At 50.2% G+C, this 20,635-nt stretch overlaps 1 protein-coding gene across 2 annotated transcripts in view; it reads right to left on the reverse strand.

Annotated features, from left to right (window-relative positions):
- Window positions 1-18,129, reverse strand: part of Kiaa0319 (KIAA0319 ortholog) — a 38,212-nt gene extending 20,083 nt beyond the window's left edge. The window contains exons 1-10 of one of the 2 annotated variants that reach the window (XM_048799863.1): window positions 18,095-18,129; window positions 13,957-14,055; window positions 12,155-12,379; window positions 11,316-11,403; window positions 10,263-10,355; window positions 8,694-8,823; window positions 4,322-4,550; window positions 1,749-1,872; window positions 1,110-1,242; window positions 80-228 (exon numbers count right to left, since the gene is read on the reverse strand). In XM_048799863.1, coding sequence (XP_048655820.1) covers window positions 80-228; window positions 1,110-1,242; window positions 1,749-1,872; window positions 4,322-4,550; window positions 8,694-8,823; window positions 10,263-10,355; window positions 11,316-11,403; window positions 12,155-12,160 — 952 coding nt within the window. In that variant the 5' untranslated portion in view covers window positions 12,161-12,379; window positions 13,957-14,055; window positions 18,095-18,129. Of the gene's footprint in view, window positions 1-79; window positions 229-1,109; window positions 1,243-1,748; window positions 1,873-4,321; window positions 4,551-8,693; window positions 8,824-10,262; window positions 10,356-11,315; window positions 11,404-12,154; window positions 12,380-13,174; window positions 13,313-13,956; window positions 14,056-18,094 lie in introns of those variants that run through there. The other variant, XM_015494074.2, reaches the window with a different exon arrangement.
- Window positions 18,130-20,635: the final 2,506 nt, after the last annotated feature.

The following is a 20,635-nucleotide window of genomic DNA, read 5'->3' on the forward strand; positions in this document are numbered from 1 at the left end:
AGGGAGTGAGCACTGACATCTCTACCCGGCGGGGCCCAGGGTCCTGCTGGACACGAAGGCAGGCCGGTGGTCTACTCACCCTTCTTCACTGCCAGAGTCAGGGTGGACGTGCTGCTCAGCCCCTGCTGGTCTGCCACTGTGAGGCGGAAGAGGTGGGTACCCACCCGCAGCCCGGTGACGGTGGCCACAGCCCGGTCCGCGTTCTCCATCTCCACTGCGCTGGGGCCTCTGTAAACCAAGACAGTGAGAACACACAAACGCTGCCTGCCGCTTCCGGGCAATGTGCACACCCAGAGTATCTTAAGGTGACCTTGTGTCCCTGGTACACTCCAGGTAAGCCTAACCGTCAACCGCCAAAGCCTGTCTTCTACAGTCGGCTGCGCTCCTGGAAGAAGATAGCTGTTCTTGGTTTTTTATTTTAGTTAGCTGCCAGTGAGATGATCTAGCCTTGGAAACAGAATCTTAGAAACTACCCCTGTCTTTTCCTAATAAAATTGGGTCAAAATCCTTGTCCACCTTTAGGGAGCGCATGGAGGAGGGTGAGCCAGATGGCGGATGTCCTAAGAGGAATTACGCGGTGCATTAAGAGGGAGACTTGGTTCTCAGAAGACCTAGGTTGAGCCCGGCTCCTTCTCCTCCTGCCTTGGCAGCCTGAGGCCATGTGATCTCAGCAGTCCTTGTGCATCTTAGGTTTTCAGCTTCAAAATGCGAGTAACACTCGTAATCAGCCTCTGAAAACGTCGCGGAGACGTCCAGGAGATGGGGCGTGTGAAGCTCGGGAAATGCTGGGTCATACTGAGCTCTGAACTTCCGTGGCCTCCAGTCTGCGCAGGGTGGTGGGGCGCAGACAGGGCTCCCCGAGGCCCCCCTGAGCGTCTTCCATCCCCAGTTCCCCTCACACCAGGACAGCCCTGCCACCCGCCCTGGGACCCACGCCCTGCAGTCTCTGTCCATCTTGTCTGCACTTGGTGCACTCTTCGGCCAACCACGCCCGGTTACTTCTAGAAGCCTGCTCGAGTCCTGACTGGCTGTCTGGTGCTGGTCCTCCAGGGAGGGGACACTGTCCCTCAGCATGGCTGTGACCCCTAGAGTGGTGGCTTGACACCCACCCGATGTGCTCCCAGTGGTAGTGGACGATGCCGTGGTCGTCACTGCTCCGGCTCCCATCCAGGGTGGCACTTTGCACTGGGAAGACCAGCTCCTTGTCGGGGCCGGCCACGGCCACGGGAGGCCTGTTGTTTCCTAGAATCGCAGAAACCGTGTGAAAAGGTCCCATCTCTGCCTGAAGGCTGCCATCCTCTGACTTACTGTTCTAGACATTTATCTGATACATAGAAACATAAAAGTGGTACTTGATACTTGATAACGGGCACCATAGAACGTTCCATGCGTGTGTGCGCTGCCTAATGTTTACATCAGACGCATCTCCTCATTTGTCAATTTTTGGTGGTGAAAGCCCCTGCAGATATTGCCCCCCACTGGTGCCTGTCCTGTGGGCTCTTGCAGACCCTGTTGTCCCCTGCTAAGTCCCGATCATGTTGTACCACAGTTTAGAGACAGAATCAAGACAAGATTCTGAACTTGAAAGAAAACCGGTTCTCCGAGCAGCAGCAGCTCCCAGCCTGACGTCCTGATGGCAGCGAGGTGTAGAGACTTTCCTGCCCAATTGGTCACAACCTAAGCCCAGGGGCCCGATTACTGTTCCTGCTTCCATCCTGGGGGCCAGATCTCATTTCCATGTCACATACCAGGCTGGACAACCACAGCGACCACAGCAGTGGACTGCTGACCGGCGGAGTCTGTCACCAGCAGCCGGAAGGCGTACTCTCCTTCCTGCAGAGCAGACAGATGAAGGTACGGGGTCTGTGCTCCCTGAGCAGCAGCAAATGCAAAGACAAAAACAGAGAGATATTAAAGAAGCTCAAGTAAAGAGTGTGACATATGCAAACCTATGATTTCATCTAATACAGAATATGAAAGACATATGAACCCAGGAAAATGGAATGTGTAGCCCACTGTGTATCCTCAGAGCATTGAAGGAATTAGGTGAATATAGCCCAAGAGGCAATGTCCATCAGGATGCACAGCAGGCACATTCTTACCCAGCAATTCTCAGCATCTACACCAGAGAAATGCACAGGAGGCTCACCCCAGGGGCTGACCTAGCCCAGTGCAACAGCAACACAAGGGAAGCAAACCCACTGCTCACCAACAGGGGAGTGGCCAAGGCCACCGCAATGCACTATGGAATGCAAGCTTAGAAGAGAGATCCTCAGGGCTGGGCTGCGGCTCAGTGGAAGAGCAAGTGCTTAGCATGTTCCAGGCCCTGGGTTCCATACCCACCAGTCAAACAGAAGAAATTTAAAAGAATGAGGTAGCTTTAAATTTTTAAAATGAAAAATGTAAAGACATATTAAGCAAAAAAAAAAAAAAAGACATTGTATACACTGTGATAGTATCGCTACACACACACACATACAAACACATAGAGAAGATTCTGGAAGCGCACCCATTTAACTTATCAAAGAAATGGCCTCTAATAGGGGACCTGTAAGAGAGTGGTAGTCAATATACATCTTCACCTTATCAGAGTTTATTTGAGCTGATTTTTAAATTTTTTCCCGTAAGAAGCAATTCATATACTACTTTTGCAATCAAAAATAAATCTGGGGGCTGGGGTTGTGGCTCAGCAGTAGAGCGCTCGTCTAGTGCATGCGAGGCCCTGAGTTTGATCCTCAGCACCACATAAAAATAAATATATAAAATAAAAGGTATTGTGTCCAACTACACCTAAAAAATAAATATTAAAAAATAAATTTTAACATTAAGGCAAAAAACATAAACAAACAAAAGCAACACCGTTTTTCAAAAGGCATGCTCTCAGCCACACTCGGTGCCTGCAGGTGAAAGTCCTTTTGCGGTAGAGCAGGGGCTTAGCATGTGCATGATGCTGTGTTGTTGCTGGTAATAGTTTCAGTTATTCTTACATTTGCAGTTCGTGGCATCAGAAAAGAATTTTAACTTTAATCCTATTTCAATTTATTTAATTTTCAATATCCCAGAATTGCCTAAATATAAATGTGTCTGTATTTCTTGAGGTTTTAGGTGGAAAATTGATAAAGAAAGTTGATACAATATCAATTGTGTTATCACAAGGAATGGTATTCTGAAATTTGAAATGCATAAACACTTAAGAATTTTAAAAGAAAATGCTTTCCTCTATTTTCCCCTTCTGGTGCTAGGGATCAACCGACGCAGGGCCTTGGGGACGCCAAGCCCATGCCCTGCCTCTGGACTCCCCCACAGACCCTTTACTTTAAACAGGCCAAGCACATTTCTCTGAAAATTTCAACAGAAAAAGCATAACTTCTAGTACTTGGCTCAAAATTGATATGGTCAGAGAGATGTTCACGCACACGGGAACTGAGCAGACCATGGGCCTGCCTGAGCAAAGTGTCTACAAAGAAACTCTGCAGAACCGGCCCCTTCCCCAGTCTGCCACACAGCCTCAGCAGGCTGCCTGGTGTGGTTTTCAGGCCATGCAAAAGGGTCTGGTTCTCAGAACTCGACTTTGTGGTGGCCCCAGCGGGTACGAAGCTCGTGCCTTTGGACATGTTAATCAACCATGTGGCAATAACATGTTCCTGTGGCCAGTCTCTGGGCAGGGAGAGAGGGGTGTGCAGCCACTGCACTGCTATGGAGAGCCAGACTCACTCGGGGACCCAGCCCCTGTAACTTCCCTCCACTACACGTCCAGGGTGGGGGGTGGATTCTGAGGGATTAGCTCTGGGCACATAAGGCTCAATAATTATGTAAAAGAAAATTTGGAAGAATCTCTTAACCAAGGAAATATAAAATATCAAAATAGCCCATCCTTCCTTTTTTTTTTTTTTTCTTTAGCCAGTACTGGAAACTGAACCCAAATTAACCTCAAGATCTAGTCATCAACACAGGACAGCTTGGTTGAGAGGAAAGGATGTGAACTTGGAAGGGTTGGGAGTTTAGGTGCTCCTCTAACAGTGCAGTAGTCTAACAGACACACTTATGAAAGCAGACTTTCTGGATCTAACTGCCCCTGCCCCAAACCAAGACTCAATTGGTAGAAATAAAATATGGATGGAAGGATGGATGCATGGGGGAGTAAGGTAGATAGATAGATGGATAGATAGATGATAGTGACAGGTGACACAGACAGATGCTGCAGTTGATAAGGGTGGACTGATGTAGATGATAGAAATCGACAATAGAGATAACACAGAGAACAATAGAGATGGACGATACAGACAGACAACCAAGAGTCAGGAGCAGGTGGAGAACGTGCCTGCATGGCCACCTCTTTGCTCCAACTGCTGGGGTCCAGGGACCACTCATAGAGGACGATCTGGTGATCATCACTGCTCTGGTTTCCGTTCAAAGTGATGGAGTTCTGGGGCAAGGTCATGGTCTGATTTGGGCCCGCGTTGGCGACAGGTGGGTGGTCCACAGCACTGCCGACGGTCAGGGTGGCAGTGGTGGAATTGGTGGCTCCATCAGAGTCAGTGACGGTCAACCTACAGAAAGGAGAGGAGGCTGTGACTCTGCAAGAGCTTGCACACCTGGACATGAGTGGCCAGCTCAGCTGCTCCTGGGCACAGTCTCCAGAACGGCTCAGAACAGGCAAAGGGAAATGAGGATGAAGTTTAAAGAAGCACACAGACTCAGGGATGTTTTTGCCTGCTTTTCTTCCTGTTGACTCATCTTTGTTTATCTTCTCATGTCAAAGTTTAGGGGCTTCCCTTGCCTCTGGGATGCTGGGTGGAGAGGCCCCTTGGCCAGAGCAGCTGCTCCCCACAGCTGAGACTAAGAAGAACGGCGTCCGAGGTAAGTTCTGCCTTCAGTCTGGAGCACCGGGGGACGGTGAACCGTTCTTGGATTTTCAGCTAGGAAGCTCTTTAATTTTTCAACCCTTTTCCAGAAGCTTATGATAATTGTTTTCAGGACACTCTGCAAGGTAATGTTGGGACTCAACACTTTCAAATACAAAGTGATGCTCAGTCCACCAAAAGAAACCAGCATGGACCCTCCTGTACTGATGGAATGAGTTAGTTGGAAATGTAGTAACAAGAACAGGATATCCCAAAGGCCACTTCGTCCTCCTGGGGGACGACGGTGGCTGGGCAGTGGTAAGGGCTAGGTGGGTGAACAGGAATGTGGGGATGAAGACCAAGAAGCAGCTTCAGGGAGGTGCCCTCGGCCTGTGCATCCTGGGCCTCCTCTCCCGCCGCCCACCCGCTCTCTCCAACCAAGGTCCAAACTCCCATTTCATCATGTATAAATTTCATACTAATAAGTAACTAAAGTGATAGAGAAATATTTTAATCATAACTTCTTTAAAGTTCCTTAGGCTTTTATATCAGAAACTTTCCACAAGTCCACATTAGAAAAATCCTCAAATAAAAAAGTGGTTGATAATGTGTCTATAATGTTGCAAACACCTGTAAACACACACAACTCTGACCCAGAAGTTTCACTGATACCCTAAAATGTAGCCATAAAGATGTTCACTAAACAGGGAATGACGAGGCTGACTTCATAAACGACTACTATGTTGTAGCACCACAGCAGCCAACGTGCAGAGAAAGCCCAAACCAGACCCACCAACGAGGACATCTGCTAGAGGAAAGACGTGCACTGCAGAGTCGGAAGGGACAGAGAGACAATGAGTAGTACCAACGCCCAGGTGGGGAAAACCACAATTGAGAGACAACCCATTCCAGATGGATCAAAATTTGAACATGAAGGATTCAAAATTTTAAACTGTTAGAAGAAAATATAGAAGGTAGGTTGCAAAACACCCCATATGTCTTGATCCATGTAAGAGAAGAACATTTTTGTTTGTGAATAGAAAGGGGCTGTGAGGGGCTGGGGCTGGGGCTCAGTGGCAGAGCGCTTGCCTAGCATGAGTGAGGCACTGGGTTCAAGGCTCAGCACCACGTTAAAAAATAAACAAATGTCCATCTACAACTACAAAAACATTTTTTTAAAAAGAAAAGGGGCTGTGAACTTAGGTACCATGAAGAAGCCATGAGGAAGTTCACCCCAGATACATGAAATCAGATTCCGTCCCTCTGTGTCCTTGGGCCTGGCTTATTTCCCTTAGCGTAATGCTCTTGGCATCTATGTTGTACCATCTATCCAAATTTCATTCCTGGGTTTTTTGTTTGTTTGTTTATGTTTTTATTTTTTTGGTTTGAACCCAGGGGCACTCTACCACTAGGCCACATCCCTAGTCCTTTTTAGTTTTATTCAGAGACAGGTCTCACTAAGTTGGTTAGGTCTTAACTAAATTGCCGAGGCTGCTTTGAACTCACAATGCTCCTGCCTCAGTCTCCCGAGCTGCTGGGATTACAGGCGTGTGCTACTACACCAGGCTCATTCCTGTTTTTTAAATTTCATTCCCTTCTAAAGCTGAATATCCCTCAATTGCATGTGCATATTTCATATTTTGCTTTTCCATTCATCTGTTGATGAATGGAAATTTCAGCCACCTGAAATTCTGCTCCATGCAAGGACACCTCTGCCTCTCGGCCATTGTGAACAACACTGTGGTGAACACTGGAGTCCCTGCTGTCAGGTCCCTGGGTGTAGGCCCAGAGACAGAACGGCTGGGTCATGGGTGATTCTGTCTCAGCTTTTGGAGGAGCTGCAAGTGCTCTCAGCAGCTGCCGGCGGACATGCCCCCTCAGCCCTGGGGCTTCCACTTCTCCACACCCTTGGCAGCGCTTGCTATTTTCTTCCCTCCCCTCTCCTCCCCTTCCTCTCCTCCCCTCCCCATCCCTTCCTTCTGTCCTTCCTTCTTTCCTTTTTAGCAATCCAAATGTGAAATGGATGAATAATTTCTAAGCTGACATTTCAAATAAACTAAAACACAAACTGATTCAACTGTGTGCAAAGCCTAGAAGACTCTGGAGTTCCTCTGTGGACCTTGTGGTCAAAGATAAAACCCAGCAGGTTCTGAAGGACCCCAAACCAAGCCGGACTCCAGGTCTGCAGACCCATGGGGACGGCTCTAGGTCTAACAGCTGGGAAGTAGCAGAAGGGACACCTCATGCAGCCAACTGAAATTCTGCTCCAATCAAGAAGAGAAGAGCTAAGTGAGCAAACGGTCAATAGGGTCAAAGAGATAACTGGGGGAGCACAGTCTCGGGGTCACAAGGGAGCCGGGTGGGGGGTGGGACGAGTGTGGAGACGGAACTCCCGGGAGGTCGGAGGACAGAGCCACTGTGGGAAAGAGAAGTGCACTGAGCCGGCCTTCCCCTCCTGGCCGGTTGCCTCTCAGTCTCCATCCCCGAAATGCAAATCTGTGTCCTCCCAGAGACATGCTCACGGCAGCTTTATTTATAATTGTTCTGCCACAGAGAACCCAGATTTCAGCAGGTGGAGGGGGGTGCACCTGTATCCCAGATACTTGGGAGGCTAAGGCAGGAGGATGGCTTGAGCCCAGGGGTTCAAGACCAGCATGGACAATGTAGTGAGGTCCTCTCAAAAAAAGACCCTAAATGTCCATTGTAGATGAATGGATAAATGAATCATGGCATATCTATTGTTGGGACTCAGAAGATAATACCCCAATATATGACTTTTGGGGGGCATACTGAACAATTTTGTGTAAAGGGAAAGACTTTCTCTGAATTCCCTTCATCTGCACTGAGGCCTCACCTACCACAAGGAACACACCTGCCTTCCCTCCCCACCCTGATACCCAACTGTCCACGGCAAGAGAGGAAGGTTGAGGAATGAGCCCACTCTGATGGACATCCCTTGAAGCAGTCCCCACATCACGCATTCCCCGAAGAATCGCCCAGGAGCCTCAAGTGGTTCACCTCTGGCAAAGGGGCCAGAGTTTGAGCAGTGTTGAGTGGGCGAGTTCCCTCCATGTCCCCTCCTCCTGGCCGGGAGCGTCCTCCCCTGCACATTACTAAGCCTTCGGCCTTTTCTCCTGTCTGATCTGTCAGTTGACGACAGCGAACCCTGGAAGGTGTTCCTTCGCTCCTGCGCCCTACGCTCATATAGACTCAGCCAAGGCAAGGGAACCCTGTGATGCAGATGACACAGGTCAGCCTCAGCGCAGGCGAGGAGCAGCTGCGGTGCCCTCCAGTGACACAAGTTACAGAATGCAAAAGGTCAACGGTGGCAGGAGGCCCGTCAGTGGCTGCCTGGAGGGGCAAGAGGAGCTTTGGGGGCAATAGAAATGCTCATTGACTCCATCAGGGTGGTGGCTTCACAGGTGTGCACATGGGCCAAGAGTCACTGAGTTCCACAGTTTGAATATGTGCAGTTCACCTTACTTCAGTTGTACCCTAGAAAGTCATAAGAAGGAAAGATTGAAATAGCCATGTAATTAACAATCACATAACTCTGCCTCACTTTGAAGATGCAGAGTTTGTTTTTTGTAACTCAACAGAGCAAAAAAGGTGCTCTGTTATAGTCCGCATTCAGTTGCTGACACCCAAACCAAACACTTCCAGTGAACAGGTCACAGGAATCAGGGAGAATCAGCCTGCGGTGGCGCCAACCAGAACCCTGAGAAGACCAAATTCACCTCACCTGTGGACCAGGATAAAAAGCACAGCAACTTTTAGGCTTCAATTCAAGGAGGCAGTCAAAACGTAAGTACTGGGAAGCGATAAACAATGGCAACAGGACCCACTTGCCTGACGGTGTGGTTGCCAAGAGCAAGGTTAGCCACGCGCAGGACGGGGGCGTCGGACAGGTGCTGCCCCGCAAGGGGCCCGCTGACTGCTTCCCAGCGATAGCTCACTATCTCAGAGTCATCTGTACTCCCTAAAAGGTCAAAAGCAGAAACCAGAATGAAACCCAAGAATAGTAAAGCATAAACTTTGTGACTTATGTAATTCCAAATTTAAATTCATTTTTTGAATTTATTTTTTTTTGATTGTTGATAGAACTTTATTTCTATTTATTTACATGTGGTGCTGAGAATCAAACCCAGTGCCTTAACATGCCAGGCAAGCGCTTGACCACTGAGCCCCAGCCTCAGACCCCTTTAAATTCATTTTATATGAGACTCTTACATAGAGCTCAATGACAAATATTATGTATTAGAAAGGACCATTTTCCTACTCCCTAAATTATCACTCTGTCTTTCTCCTGGATTTGGGCAGATCCGAGTGAGGACGTTTCCACAACATGAATATTCAAGAAGCACAGTGACAGTGTTGCTTTTTGAGAAAACAGGTGTGAAGAGCAGAGCACATGGAGAGGCTGGTTCCCCTCGTCCCCTGCAGGAGGGACCCCACTCACGGGTTCTGAATCCCCTGATGCTGACCGTGTGAAGGGCTGCTTCTCTGTCATTCAGACAAAGCTTCACTACAGGCGTTATTAAGGCGTGAATCTAGAAAGGTCTGATCCTGCATGAGAAGTTCCCACTTAAAGCACAGAAAAATGTTTCATGTGGAATTATAGAAAGCAAGACCTGGCAGGGGGCCCATTTCATTAAAGGAAACCACAGGTTCATGTGGCAGAATAATTCTAATTTCTTGTAACTAAGCTGCACTGAATCGAAATTTGAGGCGTCTTCTCATGGAAACACTTCCATTTAAAATATGCCTCATCTTCATGTCGCAAGGGGAAATGTGGACCTGCCCATCTGGACAGATGCAAGGGTCAGGTGGGCGTGATCTCTGTGCCCTTGCAGGCCAGGAGAAGGGAGCGGCCCTGGCTCTTCTCCCTGCAGCCAGGACAGCTCCCCATGGGATTTGCATTAGCTTTGTGGTCAAGTGACATGACATGCACATACCACACACACTAAGTCTGGTGAAGCAAGTGAGCACACACGCCAGGCTCTTCTTATCTGCGTGGCCACCTGTAACCCCCTGGGGCCTCTCCACTAGAGAGAAGGAACCCTAGTCACATCAGCAAGGGACACTTCCACCCCACTGATGGCAGGCCACTCATGCTACTTTAAAGTGGTTTTCCAGCTGCTCTTTACATATGTCACACACATCCACAGAAGCCTCTTGAGTAGTGGCTTTAGGTCCAGGTCAAACAGCTGGCCCTAAGAAGTTCCTTACAGACCAAGGTGACAGCGGAAGGGCAAGGGAGCACAGACAAGGACACAGTGAGGACAAAGCTGAGGAGCTGTAACAGAAGTTAGAGGAGGACACACTCATCACGTGTTGGCTAAGTCCCCAGGCCTGCTGCAGGGACAGTCAGATCCTGGGGGTGGGGGGCGAAACCCAGGCGCATCAGGGGACACACACCGCTGCCATCGATGAGCGCTGCTGTCGTCAGCGGAGCGAGCTCCTGTCTCTGGGGAGAAACAACAGCCACTGGAGGCAGGTTGACTCTTCCGGCTGGGAGATAGAAAAGACAGCCCTGAGCCCAGGCTGTGCGTGCACAGGTCCACCCAACACGACCAGCGGCTTTTTACCCTGATTTACCCTGCCAAGAGGGCGTCTCCCCGCAGGCCTCAACCTAGAGAACGTTCTGAAGCTTTAGAACTTTCCTGTGAATGTCAGTGTCCTCTGCAAGCTCACATTTCTAACTGTGACCAAGGCCCAGCAAGACAGGGAAGAATGACACGGGGTGGGTCCCTCGGTCAGAGCAGCAGCACAGACTACGACTTCAGCTCCTGTGATTGGCTGCGTCTTGGATCTTTGACTGAAGGTACCCAAAGCCACCACCATGCTCCAGCTATGATAAAGATCATGCAGAGTGGGCAGAAGGCAAGCTGCCGACCTGGGACAGGGAGGAGGGGACCTGGCAGAGCTCTGTGGCGCAGGCTGAGACCCCACCCTGCTGAGGGGTGGTGGAGGACGAAGGCCGGCTTGTGGCCTACTCACTGACCAGGGCAAAGGCCACTTGTGGCCCCAGGGCAAAGGCCACCTGCTCTGATTTACATGGATGCCCTGACTTACAGCCCAGGAGTGGACACAAAGCCCACGGCAGACCTGTCCCCCGACTGGAAACATGTATAGGTGGCTTAACATGGTTAGGTGGCTCCAGTGGATATGTTTAAAACACCCCTGCTCCCAAGCTGAAGCTGAGCCCCGAGGGCAGGAGGGCAGGGGAGTGGATGGAGGTCAGAGAGGAGGCTGAGGTCCAACTGCCACCCCTCAGGAACTGAGCAGGCCTAACTGCGAGTCCAGCAGGTACTAAGCAGTCCTCAGATAGTAGAAAAACACAGCCACCTGGGATCCTCACATGCCTTCCTATCATGGAGCCTAAGGTAGAAGTTGAAACCTCCTGGCCATGTCACCCAGATGCCAAAATCAAGATGACCCACAGAGCAGCAGGCCATCCGTCACACCTACCTGGCTTCACAGTGACGTTGACAAAGCCCTCTCCAGAGGCCTTCTCACCAGAAACGGCCACCTTGAAGGTATACAGTCCTGCTGACAACTGCAACATAAAGTCACACAGGAAGCATGCCCAGCCCTGGCCGATGCCCCCTGGAGGGGCTAGAATATCCCTGGTGTGGCAAGGAGGGGCTCAGGAGAAAGCCCCCATCCCGTCTGTTCAGAGACTGCCGTCTGGTGGCCACCTGAACTCCAGGACATGGAGGTCAGCTGGATGGCCCTTTCGCTTAGTTACAGCCAGCACAGGCCTACAGAGGCCTGAGTATAGATAGAGATGGACCAGCCGGGGGCAGCAGATCTCAAATGCATGGAAATCATGCACCTTTTATTTTTTTCCCAGAGCTGGGGATGGAACCGGCCACTGCCCCACTAACCCAGGTCCCCAGCCTGGAACCGCTGATGGTCTGGGGAGCACACTAAGCAATGGAGCTCAGTGACAAGAGGTGGCATAAGGGGTGTGGCAACTTCAGCTGTGTAGTCTCGCGAGGTGACAACGACAGGGTGCTCTGTGGGAAACCAGGTCTCAGGATCAGTCAGTCAGGAAGAGGGCAGCTTCCTCCTGGGGACCTTATCTCAGAGCAATGTCCCACAGGCAAAGCAATCTGGGACTGCAGTGGAATTACGGGCACCTCTGAGGAACGCCTGACTGGGAAGTGAGGGACAGGTGGCTCTGTGCCGCAAAGCTGCGGGATCAGGATGCAGGCTTTAACCCTGCACAGCGGGCGCCGGGCAATGCCTGTCCCCTGAGCAGATACGCTAGCCAAAGCCTTTATGTAACCATCTGCCCAATCTACCTGCATGGCTTAAGCTGCATGTCCTCCTTCTGGATGGGCTCCGGCAGCTCTGCTATCTCAGCCTCTGCCTGAGACCTGAATCTGGGTTCAACAGGCAAGACAGTGCCAACTGGGTCCAGTTACCTACTTGGGAGAGGTGAAGAGTCGGCCTGTGACCTTGCTCAATGTCACCCTGGTAATCTGCTGGGTGGCTTATTAGGCTCCATTCATACTTGTAGGTTGTTTCTGAGAGAAAATAAGAAATAGGTGCAGTTATAGGTTTGGGGCGGTCACTTCATAACCTGGGTTGAGAGGGAGGAGACAGCCATAAGCCCAGGAGTGTGGACACCTCATACCCTGACCCCACCTACCCCTCTTCACCCTCCATCCCAGCAGAGAGGAACAATGTTTCTCCCCCACCCACCCACTTCTCCCTCTCTCTCTCTCTCTCTCTCTCTCTCTCTCTCTCNCTCTCTCTCTCTCTCTCTCTCTCTCTCTCTCTCTCTCTCTCTCTCTCCCAGGGATTGAACTCAACCACTGAGCCACACCCCCAGCCCTTTTTTTTTTATATTATATTTTATTTAGAGACAGGGTCTTGCTGAGTTGCTTAGGCCCCCGCTAAATTGCTGAGGCTGGCTTTGAACTTGAGATCCTCCTGCCTTAGCCTCCTGAGCTGCTGGAATTACAGGTGTGAGCCACCATGACTGGCAGTTCATCCTCTTAATGGGAATATTTTTTTTATTATTATAAAAACATAACTTATAGAAAGTTTAGAAAATAGAAAACAATAAACAACTACAAAGAAAAAAACCTTCCCCGATCTCTCTGCTAGCCTTTCCTTCCAGGTGCTACGTCGGATCCTCCCTGTAAGTTTTAAGAGGGTAATACACTGTACTTTCTCTCCTATTAATAAAAGGCAAGGGGATTTCAGCCCATTTGATCTTTATAAGGTTTATATAAGGATATGAGAATGAACTGGACATCTCTAGGTTAAGCTAAAGCCATCTCCCACCTTCAGATATGAGAAAAAAAATGAGGTACCTCCTCTCAGGATTGAAATGCATGTCAGGAGGTATCCGCTCTGCTTATAAAATCCCAGCCACATGTGATGGGAGAATGAGCCAAAGGAACCCAACTGAATGACAAACAGCCAAAGCCCTGAAGAAGGAGTTACCTTAGGGAAAAGGGCATTTGACCACCTGGGGATAGGTCAAGTGTCCACTGGCCAACAGAGCTCTGGACACCTCCAGAAAGTACTCTGGACTTTTTTTGAACAGCTGGCATGAGGTGTCTGCAAACAAACCTTTGGTCACACACTGCCTCCCTCCTCCGGGGGAATTTCCTGGGCTCCATAAGTCCCCACAGATGGAGCTCTGCTACCTGACACCCTGCTCTCACATGGTGTTCTGAGTTTTCCATCCTGAGCAATTAAAGGTTATGCAGTGCGTGTAATCTCTTACTCCATTCAAGACTGAAGCCGGGCCGTGGTGTGGCTTAGGAGGCTGAGGCAGCAATTTAGAGAGGCCCTAAGCTACTCAGCAAGTCCCTGTCTCAAAATAAAATATCAAAAATGGCTGGGGATGTGGCTCAGTGGTTGAGGGCCCCTGAGTTCAATCCTGGTACCCCCCCCAAAAAAAAAAAAAAAAACTGTTTGAAGAAACTTCCTTGCTCATGATCATCCAATCCTAGTCTTCCCTCAGAACCTTGCTTGGTGCTGTTGCCCAGAGTTGTGAAAACAACTGTAAAGACCTGCTCCGGGAGAACACCCACCCCCACCCCGACTCGCCCTTCCCTGGAAGGTCACAGAGGAAAGTCAGACTCACCTGCAGGTGGCGCTGGCACCACGGAGGCCTTCAGCTCCACCCGGTCCTGGGGCAAGGTCACTACCAGGTTGTCTCCCGCCGACACCCACAGTTCTTCCACTGAAAGGAAACCAGGGACCATGCATGCCCTCACATGATGTGCCCACTCCCGTCCCTGCCCCACAACAGGTTTGTTCTTAGATTCAATAAAACAAAATAACATGGTTTTGTAATCGTGCCTCATCGTTTTAAAGGAAGTCACTTTTGCCCCCTGGTTAGTAACTGAACTGTGCCCTTGCTATGCTCGAGACAGACTTTGTGAGTCAGAGCCATCCAGGTGGGCTGGCGCTGGGAAGAGGACGGTCAGGCTGAGTGAGTTTCTGAACAAGGCGAAGGCTGCGGAGTGGGTCTGTCTCCCACCGCCCCAGCTGTCCGGGCTCCCCATCAGTAGTCATGAGCGTTCCTGAGCCGCAGATCACACACGCAGTTCTGGGCAGCCAGGAGGAAATTCAGGCAGCCTCGATATATGAAAAGGCCACTTTAGCTCAAGCAGCCGGGACAGGGGCTCCAACAGGAGCACAGGGCACCAGCTCAGCACTCGGAACAGTGCTCCTGGGCTTGGCGCCAGGGTCGCCCCCACTGTGTCCTGCCATGGTTCTGCAGGCCTGCTGGGCTGGACACTAGTGTCACTCACAAACCACATTTTGATGGGTCAAAACACAATGCAGAAAAAAAAAAAAAAACAGTGAAAACAAAATCTGAGCCCTCGCCAGAGGTCTCAGCCACGGGGAGACGCTGGAGGCACAGGGAGCTCAGGCAGGCCCCCTCGGCCCTCAGTCCCAGTCCCCGGAGGCTGTAGCCACTGAGAGGCCTGGAGCCCTCCTCGGGCTCCCCCTCCTGTCACTCTCACTGTCCAGGCCCCCTGTCCCACAGTGGGGAAACGGAGCCCCGGAGAGGCACAACAAGCTGTCCGGGGCCACCTGGATAACTAGCCAATGCTTATTGGTCCACCAGGATTTAATTAGATATACCGATTTCAATACCGGATTGAACTGGGCCAAGCACTGCTCCAAAGGCTTCCAAAAAACCATGTAATCCTCCCAACCTCACATGGCAGTGAGAGTGAAGCCATAGGTCCCTGAAGAAATGGCCTCTGTTAAAGATCCTGCAGACGGCATGGTCTGGGCTGAGGGCCACTGTGACTGTGCAGACATGGAACGCGGCAGGTTTGGAGCCACAGTTTCCTTGGGTTGCCAGTCCCTTGAGAAATACAGCCATTTACTTCCACCCTCTGTGTACCACCCACGTTCTCCTGACTAGTGAACTTCTCAGAATGGTTTTGAGCTAATAGACCTCTAGCCCCCACGGACCCTAAGCTGAGCTCGCTCTCAGATAACATCTGCAACCTGTAAGAAGGACTGTAACAAGGACTTCCAGGCTGCTGTTGCCAAACGCACTGACTCTTGGGCCTGCAGCTGGGCGCAGGTGCCTGATGGGGAACTCACAGCAGGATAAAAACTCAAGCATCTCTCCCTCCATTTAGGGGAGGGGAGTACTGGGATGGACCCAGAGGCACCCTAGCTGTGAGCCACATCCCCAGTCCTTTTTATGTTTTATTTGAGAGTCTTTATAAGTTGCTGAGGCTGGTCTTGAACTTGCAAACTTTCTGCCTTGGCCTTCCAAGTAGCTGGGATTACAGGTGCGAGCCACCATACCTGGCTCTAATCCTGATAACCCCAGCCTAATTCCCTCTTAAGATTGGGAGCCACCTCGTCACAAAGGCATGAAAAGTTAATTTCGGCTTTACTGTAAATTACTGCGATTTCTAAACTTGCTTGGAATGCCTGCCCGTGCCTTGAACTCACTCATGCCTGGCTTTCCCTGACCAGATAACAACCCTCTCTGAAACTCTAGTGGCGCCTCATAAATTCTGACGTCGGGACCTAAATTTACTCCCTAAGTGCTGAATCATTTAGACCATTAACCTACTACCTGCCTTTGTGTTATGCTTGTCAAAATCCTGTTATCTGTAGGTTCTCAAGACACCCCCACACACACACACACTTTTTGCAATTTCCTTGCTATAAAGCTGTGCTCCTAGAGAGCTGGGGTGCTGTCTTCTATTCACACGGGTTTCGGGAGAGACAGCCCCGGCCGATCGGAATTACAAGCTTGCTTTAATTGGATTTAAATTGGAGTCGGTGGTCTTTGTCTCATGGTTTAACAATCCCCATTTTGAATCTGTCCCTTCTGCTTTAAGACATTCTGTCCTGCCATCAGCTTAGATTCCACAACAACAGGTCAGATGGACAAATATCTCTACTGACCAGGCAACATCCACCCTCCCCCCACCAACCCTGGGATAATAATCAACCAGGCCAGTTTTGAATTAACCCTTACTACTCGGCCACTGGGACTTAATTTTTAAATGGATGTGCTTCTTCCTCTTCCTCTTTCCCAGCTCCTCCCTAATCTCAGGGGAAACAGGGTTACCTTTCTTCCCCACCCTAGACAGAGTTATCTGTCCTGAGCACTCACCCACCACAGGAACAAGTAATCCAGACTTTGGAGATGGCACTAGAAGATCTCAGAAATGAGTATCTCCCAAATTAACGAGTGAATCACAACTTCAACGGGGAACACATGGATGCACGCTTTAAATCACCTCTTTAAATGCCCCTGTTCCCTGGGAATTGCACAGAACTCCCCTGTGCTTCTCCTTGGCTGGTAAAGCAATAAAACTCCTTGTTCCTTTTTGTCAAAATCCTGTCCTCCTGACTGGATTGGCACTGGGGACACTGATCGAGGTTTCGTAACAGTTTTGAAGCCAGAATTAGACAGGCGGTATAGGTAGGTAAATGGAGTCAGGTCAGATGGAGTCAGGCCAATTTGAGTGAGTCCAGCTAGTTGGAGACTGTCCCCTGAGGGATTGAGACGTTAACTCCTCCAGAGCCCTTCCTCCACCCTTATCCAGAACCTGTCCCTGCTCCAACCTGTTGCTAAGGTCACCTGTCCCAGGAATTGCCCCTCCCTACGGGGAGCTAGAAGGTTGTTAATGTGTCCTGGGCTGCTCCATCCTGCCCTTCCCCCTGCAGCCCACCTGTTCCCCACCTTTTGGGCATCCCACTGAGCACTCCTGGGCCTAGTCACTTACACAGGAAGGAGAAAGAGAAGAGGGAGAAGGCAGGAGAACAGAGGAAGCCTGGGACATAGAAAAGGGCAGAACACCTCCTTCTTGGGATACCAGGACACCAGCTGTGGCCCCTTCTGCCTCCAGGGAGAAGTCCATGTTACCCCTTTTTAAATAAACCCTGCTTTCTATGCCTGACTCAGCGTGCTTCTCTAATGTTCAAACTTCAACATTTGAGGGAGCAGAACTCGTAACCATGACCGGCGGTATCAGTTTGACCAAGACTCCTTAACTGTGAGTACTCTGATCCCTGGTCTATGCTCCCCCCGCAAGACAGGACTGAGGATGTGGGTCTCCTTGTGTCTCTGGTGGGCTACACATTCCTTCCCTGTCTTTGCACTGATGGGCTCTTGGATTGGTCCTTCAGATGGGTGGCTGGATCTAGTCTGTTGAGATCCCCGAGCTGGGCCTTAACTCTAAAATTCTGGTCACAAGCTTTTCTGCTTTACTGTAGCCACCTACCTAATGTCCCCACCAGTGTTCATTAATACATTGATTTATCGTTTTCTTTGTGCTTTGGCTATGAAGGTTAATCTCTTTCATGGAGGAGCATGTCATTCAGGGTGACCCAAATCTGTGCTCCTGGGCCATGGCCACTAATATTTGACTCAAAATAAACTAATTTCTTATTTCCTGAAAGCAGAGTTTATTTTACATTGACAGTAGGACTGTTAGAACCCAAGGATCCTGATTCCAAGGCCAGTTTCCTTTTCCATATTCCACACAGCTTCTCTTCCACCATTAGCTCTTTCTGAAGCTCAGGATCAAAGTAAATTAAAAAGGTAAAGAGGTGTCAATAAAAAAACATCAAAGTTGAGTATCATTGGCTCAGGGCACTGAAAACGAGTCAGCAGGGCCTTGTTAGTCAGGTCTAAGACAAGTTGGACTGGAGCCACGGCTGACCTGCTGGACAGGGAGCCCTCCTTCCCTCCCCCCAACTATCAGGGACGGAATCCACACCAACCTTACCTTCTGCCAGCACCAGTCAGTTCCTGACCGACCAGTGATGTAATGACCAGGCCTCTCTTGTGCTTTTAAACTCTAAATATAGCCACCATTTTGTAAAACCCTAGAGCACATTGTTAAGACTTCGAGGATCTATTTTTTCTCAGATTGCAATCCTAATTAGCCCCACAAAAATGCAGTCCTCTTTATTCTCAACTAGGTTGATTTTATTCTTGCTCAAGAGAACATAATCCTCAAAATACATCACCACAGGAAAGCTCAGTAGACAGGACGCTTCGGTCTTCCATAGCGTGAAACTTCTTTATTAGACAATCTAATAGAAGCTTTTCATTCCTCACTGAAGCCTCTGCAATACACAGTCCATGGGCTCTTCCTCCTTTCTGGGTCTATGGAGGAAGAACGTGCCACCCCAGAATGCTTGCCAAGGGTCAAGTCTTACGTAGGAGTTCAGGGACTCCAAAATGGCAGAGCAGGGTAACAGAAGGATGCCATTGGAGGCAAAGACAGGGAGACCAGTCGTGTCCTTCTTCACAGTGTCCCATTACCATGACAACTCCCACTGCAGGTGCAGTATTTTTAAATGACCAGTGGGTAAATTGGACAGTATTCTAATTAGGCTTCCTAAAGTAGCCAATGGAGAGGAAGTTGAAATCGGTTTCCTAATCAGGGATCTCAGGTAACCAATGGGGCAAATGGGTAATCTGGCTTTTCCTTGTTTCCACTCCCGGTGTGAGGGCAGGCTGTCTGCAAAGCTTTTTCCTACCTGATTGGGTTGCCCAAACTGGAACACAACTGCCATGTCTTCTTAGAACCACAATCTTATAAACTCTCTGCACAGGAGGAAGACTCAAGAAGGTTGGATGAGGGGCCTGTCCCAGGCTCCACCCACCTCTGTTAGCAGAGGTGACTGAGGCTAAGGGCCTGCCCTTTATCCTGCCCATTGTGGTATCAGAGAAGCTAACTTCCCCTGAAGAATAAACAAGATCCTGTTTTTCAACAGATTGCCCAACCATCCTGAGGAGCATCCGCAGAGACCCACATTTGACCTACAGTACCCCAATAAGGGAAAGCTGGAGTCTAAGACCTCATACTCATTACTTGCATCTCATGAACCCAGAGTCAAACCAGAAATAAGCATTTGGACATGCACACTAAGCATAATGGGCAAGGCACAGAAGTCTTCGAGTCGCTCCTTGCTTGCCCTAAACCACTCCTAGCAAAGTGTCCACCAAAGGGAATGAAAAACTCAGGAGTGCATGTGAGCCCAGACCCCCTCTGACCTGTCCCTGCTGTGCTTCCCCAGTGATCCTCCTCCAAATAACCTCTCTGAAGGCCGGTCCTTGTCTCTGTGAATTCTTCTCACTGCCCACACACTGGCCATCAGACTGAAATTCAAATATCACCTCTAGAACCCAGAGGAACTGGGCCACTGTCAGTTCTTCTGGGCCCATTTATCCACCCTAAAAATAATTCACTATCCAGCTCCCCCAAATTTCCTATTTGCCTGCCTCCCTGTCTCCATGAAAAGGCCTGTGTTTCAGCCTCATATTTTGTGTCTGGCTTCTGTTTCTTTGTTAATGAATTTGTTGTTCATTTTTTTTCTGTTATTTATTGTCAGCTTTATTTCAAAGAACGGCATTGTCCAAACTTTCCAGGGAAAGTCCAAATTCCCTGCGGTGGAAGTGCTGAGCAGAGTCCCTGGCTTCTGCAAGCCTCAGCGAGTTCCATTGTCACTACGACATCACTCGTTGCTCTCCAGACCCATTTTAGCGGGTGCACTGGATGCCAGTGTCACCTCCTCTAGAAAGACTGGGCTCCCACAGCAGCCTCGCAGCACTGACAGATTCTATCCAGCCCGACAGCACAGCGGCCCGCCTCCTCTCCTGGACTGCGGCGCGGCCGAGGGGCCGACAAGGTCTCCCTCATCTTTTACGGCCAGTACCCAGCACTGCTGCTGGCACACGGCAGCTGCTCAGAGCCAAGCCTGGAGGAAACAGCAAACTCTAAAAGCTGAGCTGCCGTACTCTACCACGTGTCAGCACAGTCCTTCCAGTTGGGATTACCTGTCCTGGGAGCAGCGGTAGGAGATACGGGTGGCCCCGGAGTGGACCCAGGAGGGACAGCACTACTGGGGACGGTTGGGATGCTGCACTCTGCGCTCTGCGGGGTGGCTGTGGGAGCAGAGCTTTCCTCCAGGGCGGCTGGCCTGAACCCCAGGCTGGCAGAAGGACTCTGGGAAGGCTTTAGCACCTGCGAGATCATTCAAAAAAAAAAAAAAAAAAAGTCTGATAAACCAGCGAACTCCTCAAGCAACGCAATGTCACCAACTTTCATTTCTGTTACAGAAGCACCGCAAAGGGGCAGAGGGTTTGTTCTCTGAAAGGCTCCGCGAGACGGTCACTTTTTCTGCTCCAGGCCAGGCAGGTGCCTCGAGAGGGGCCTGGCGACGCGCGCAGCCTGCCCCGCGCACACCCACCTCGCGCCCCCGCTCACACCCACCTCGCGCCCCCGCGCAGCGCCCTTCGCACACCCACCTCGCGCCCG

This window comes from Marmota marmota, unplaced genomic scaffold (genome assembly GCF_001458135.2).
Source record: "Marmota marmota marmota unplaced genomic scaffold, marMar, whole genome shotgun sequence".
NCBI classification, from domain to species: Eukaryota; Metazoa; Chordata; class Mammalia; order Rodentia; family Sciuridae; genus Marmota; species Marmota marmota.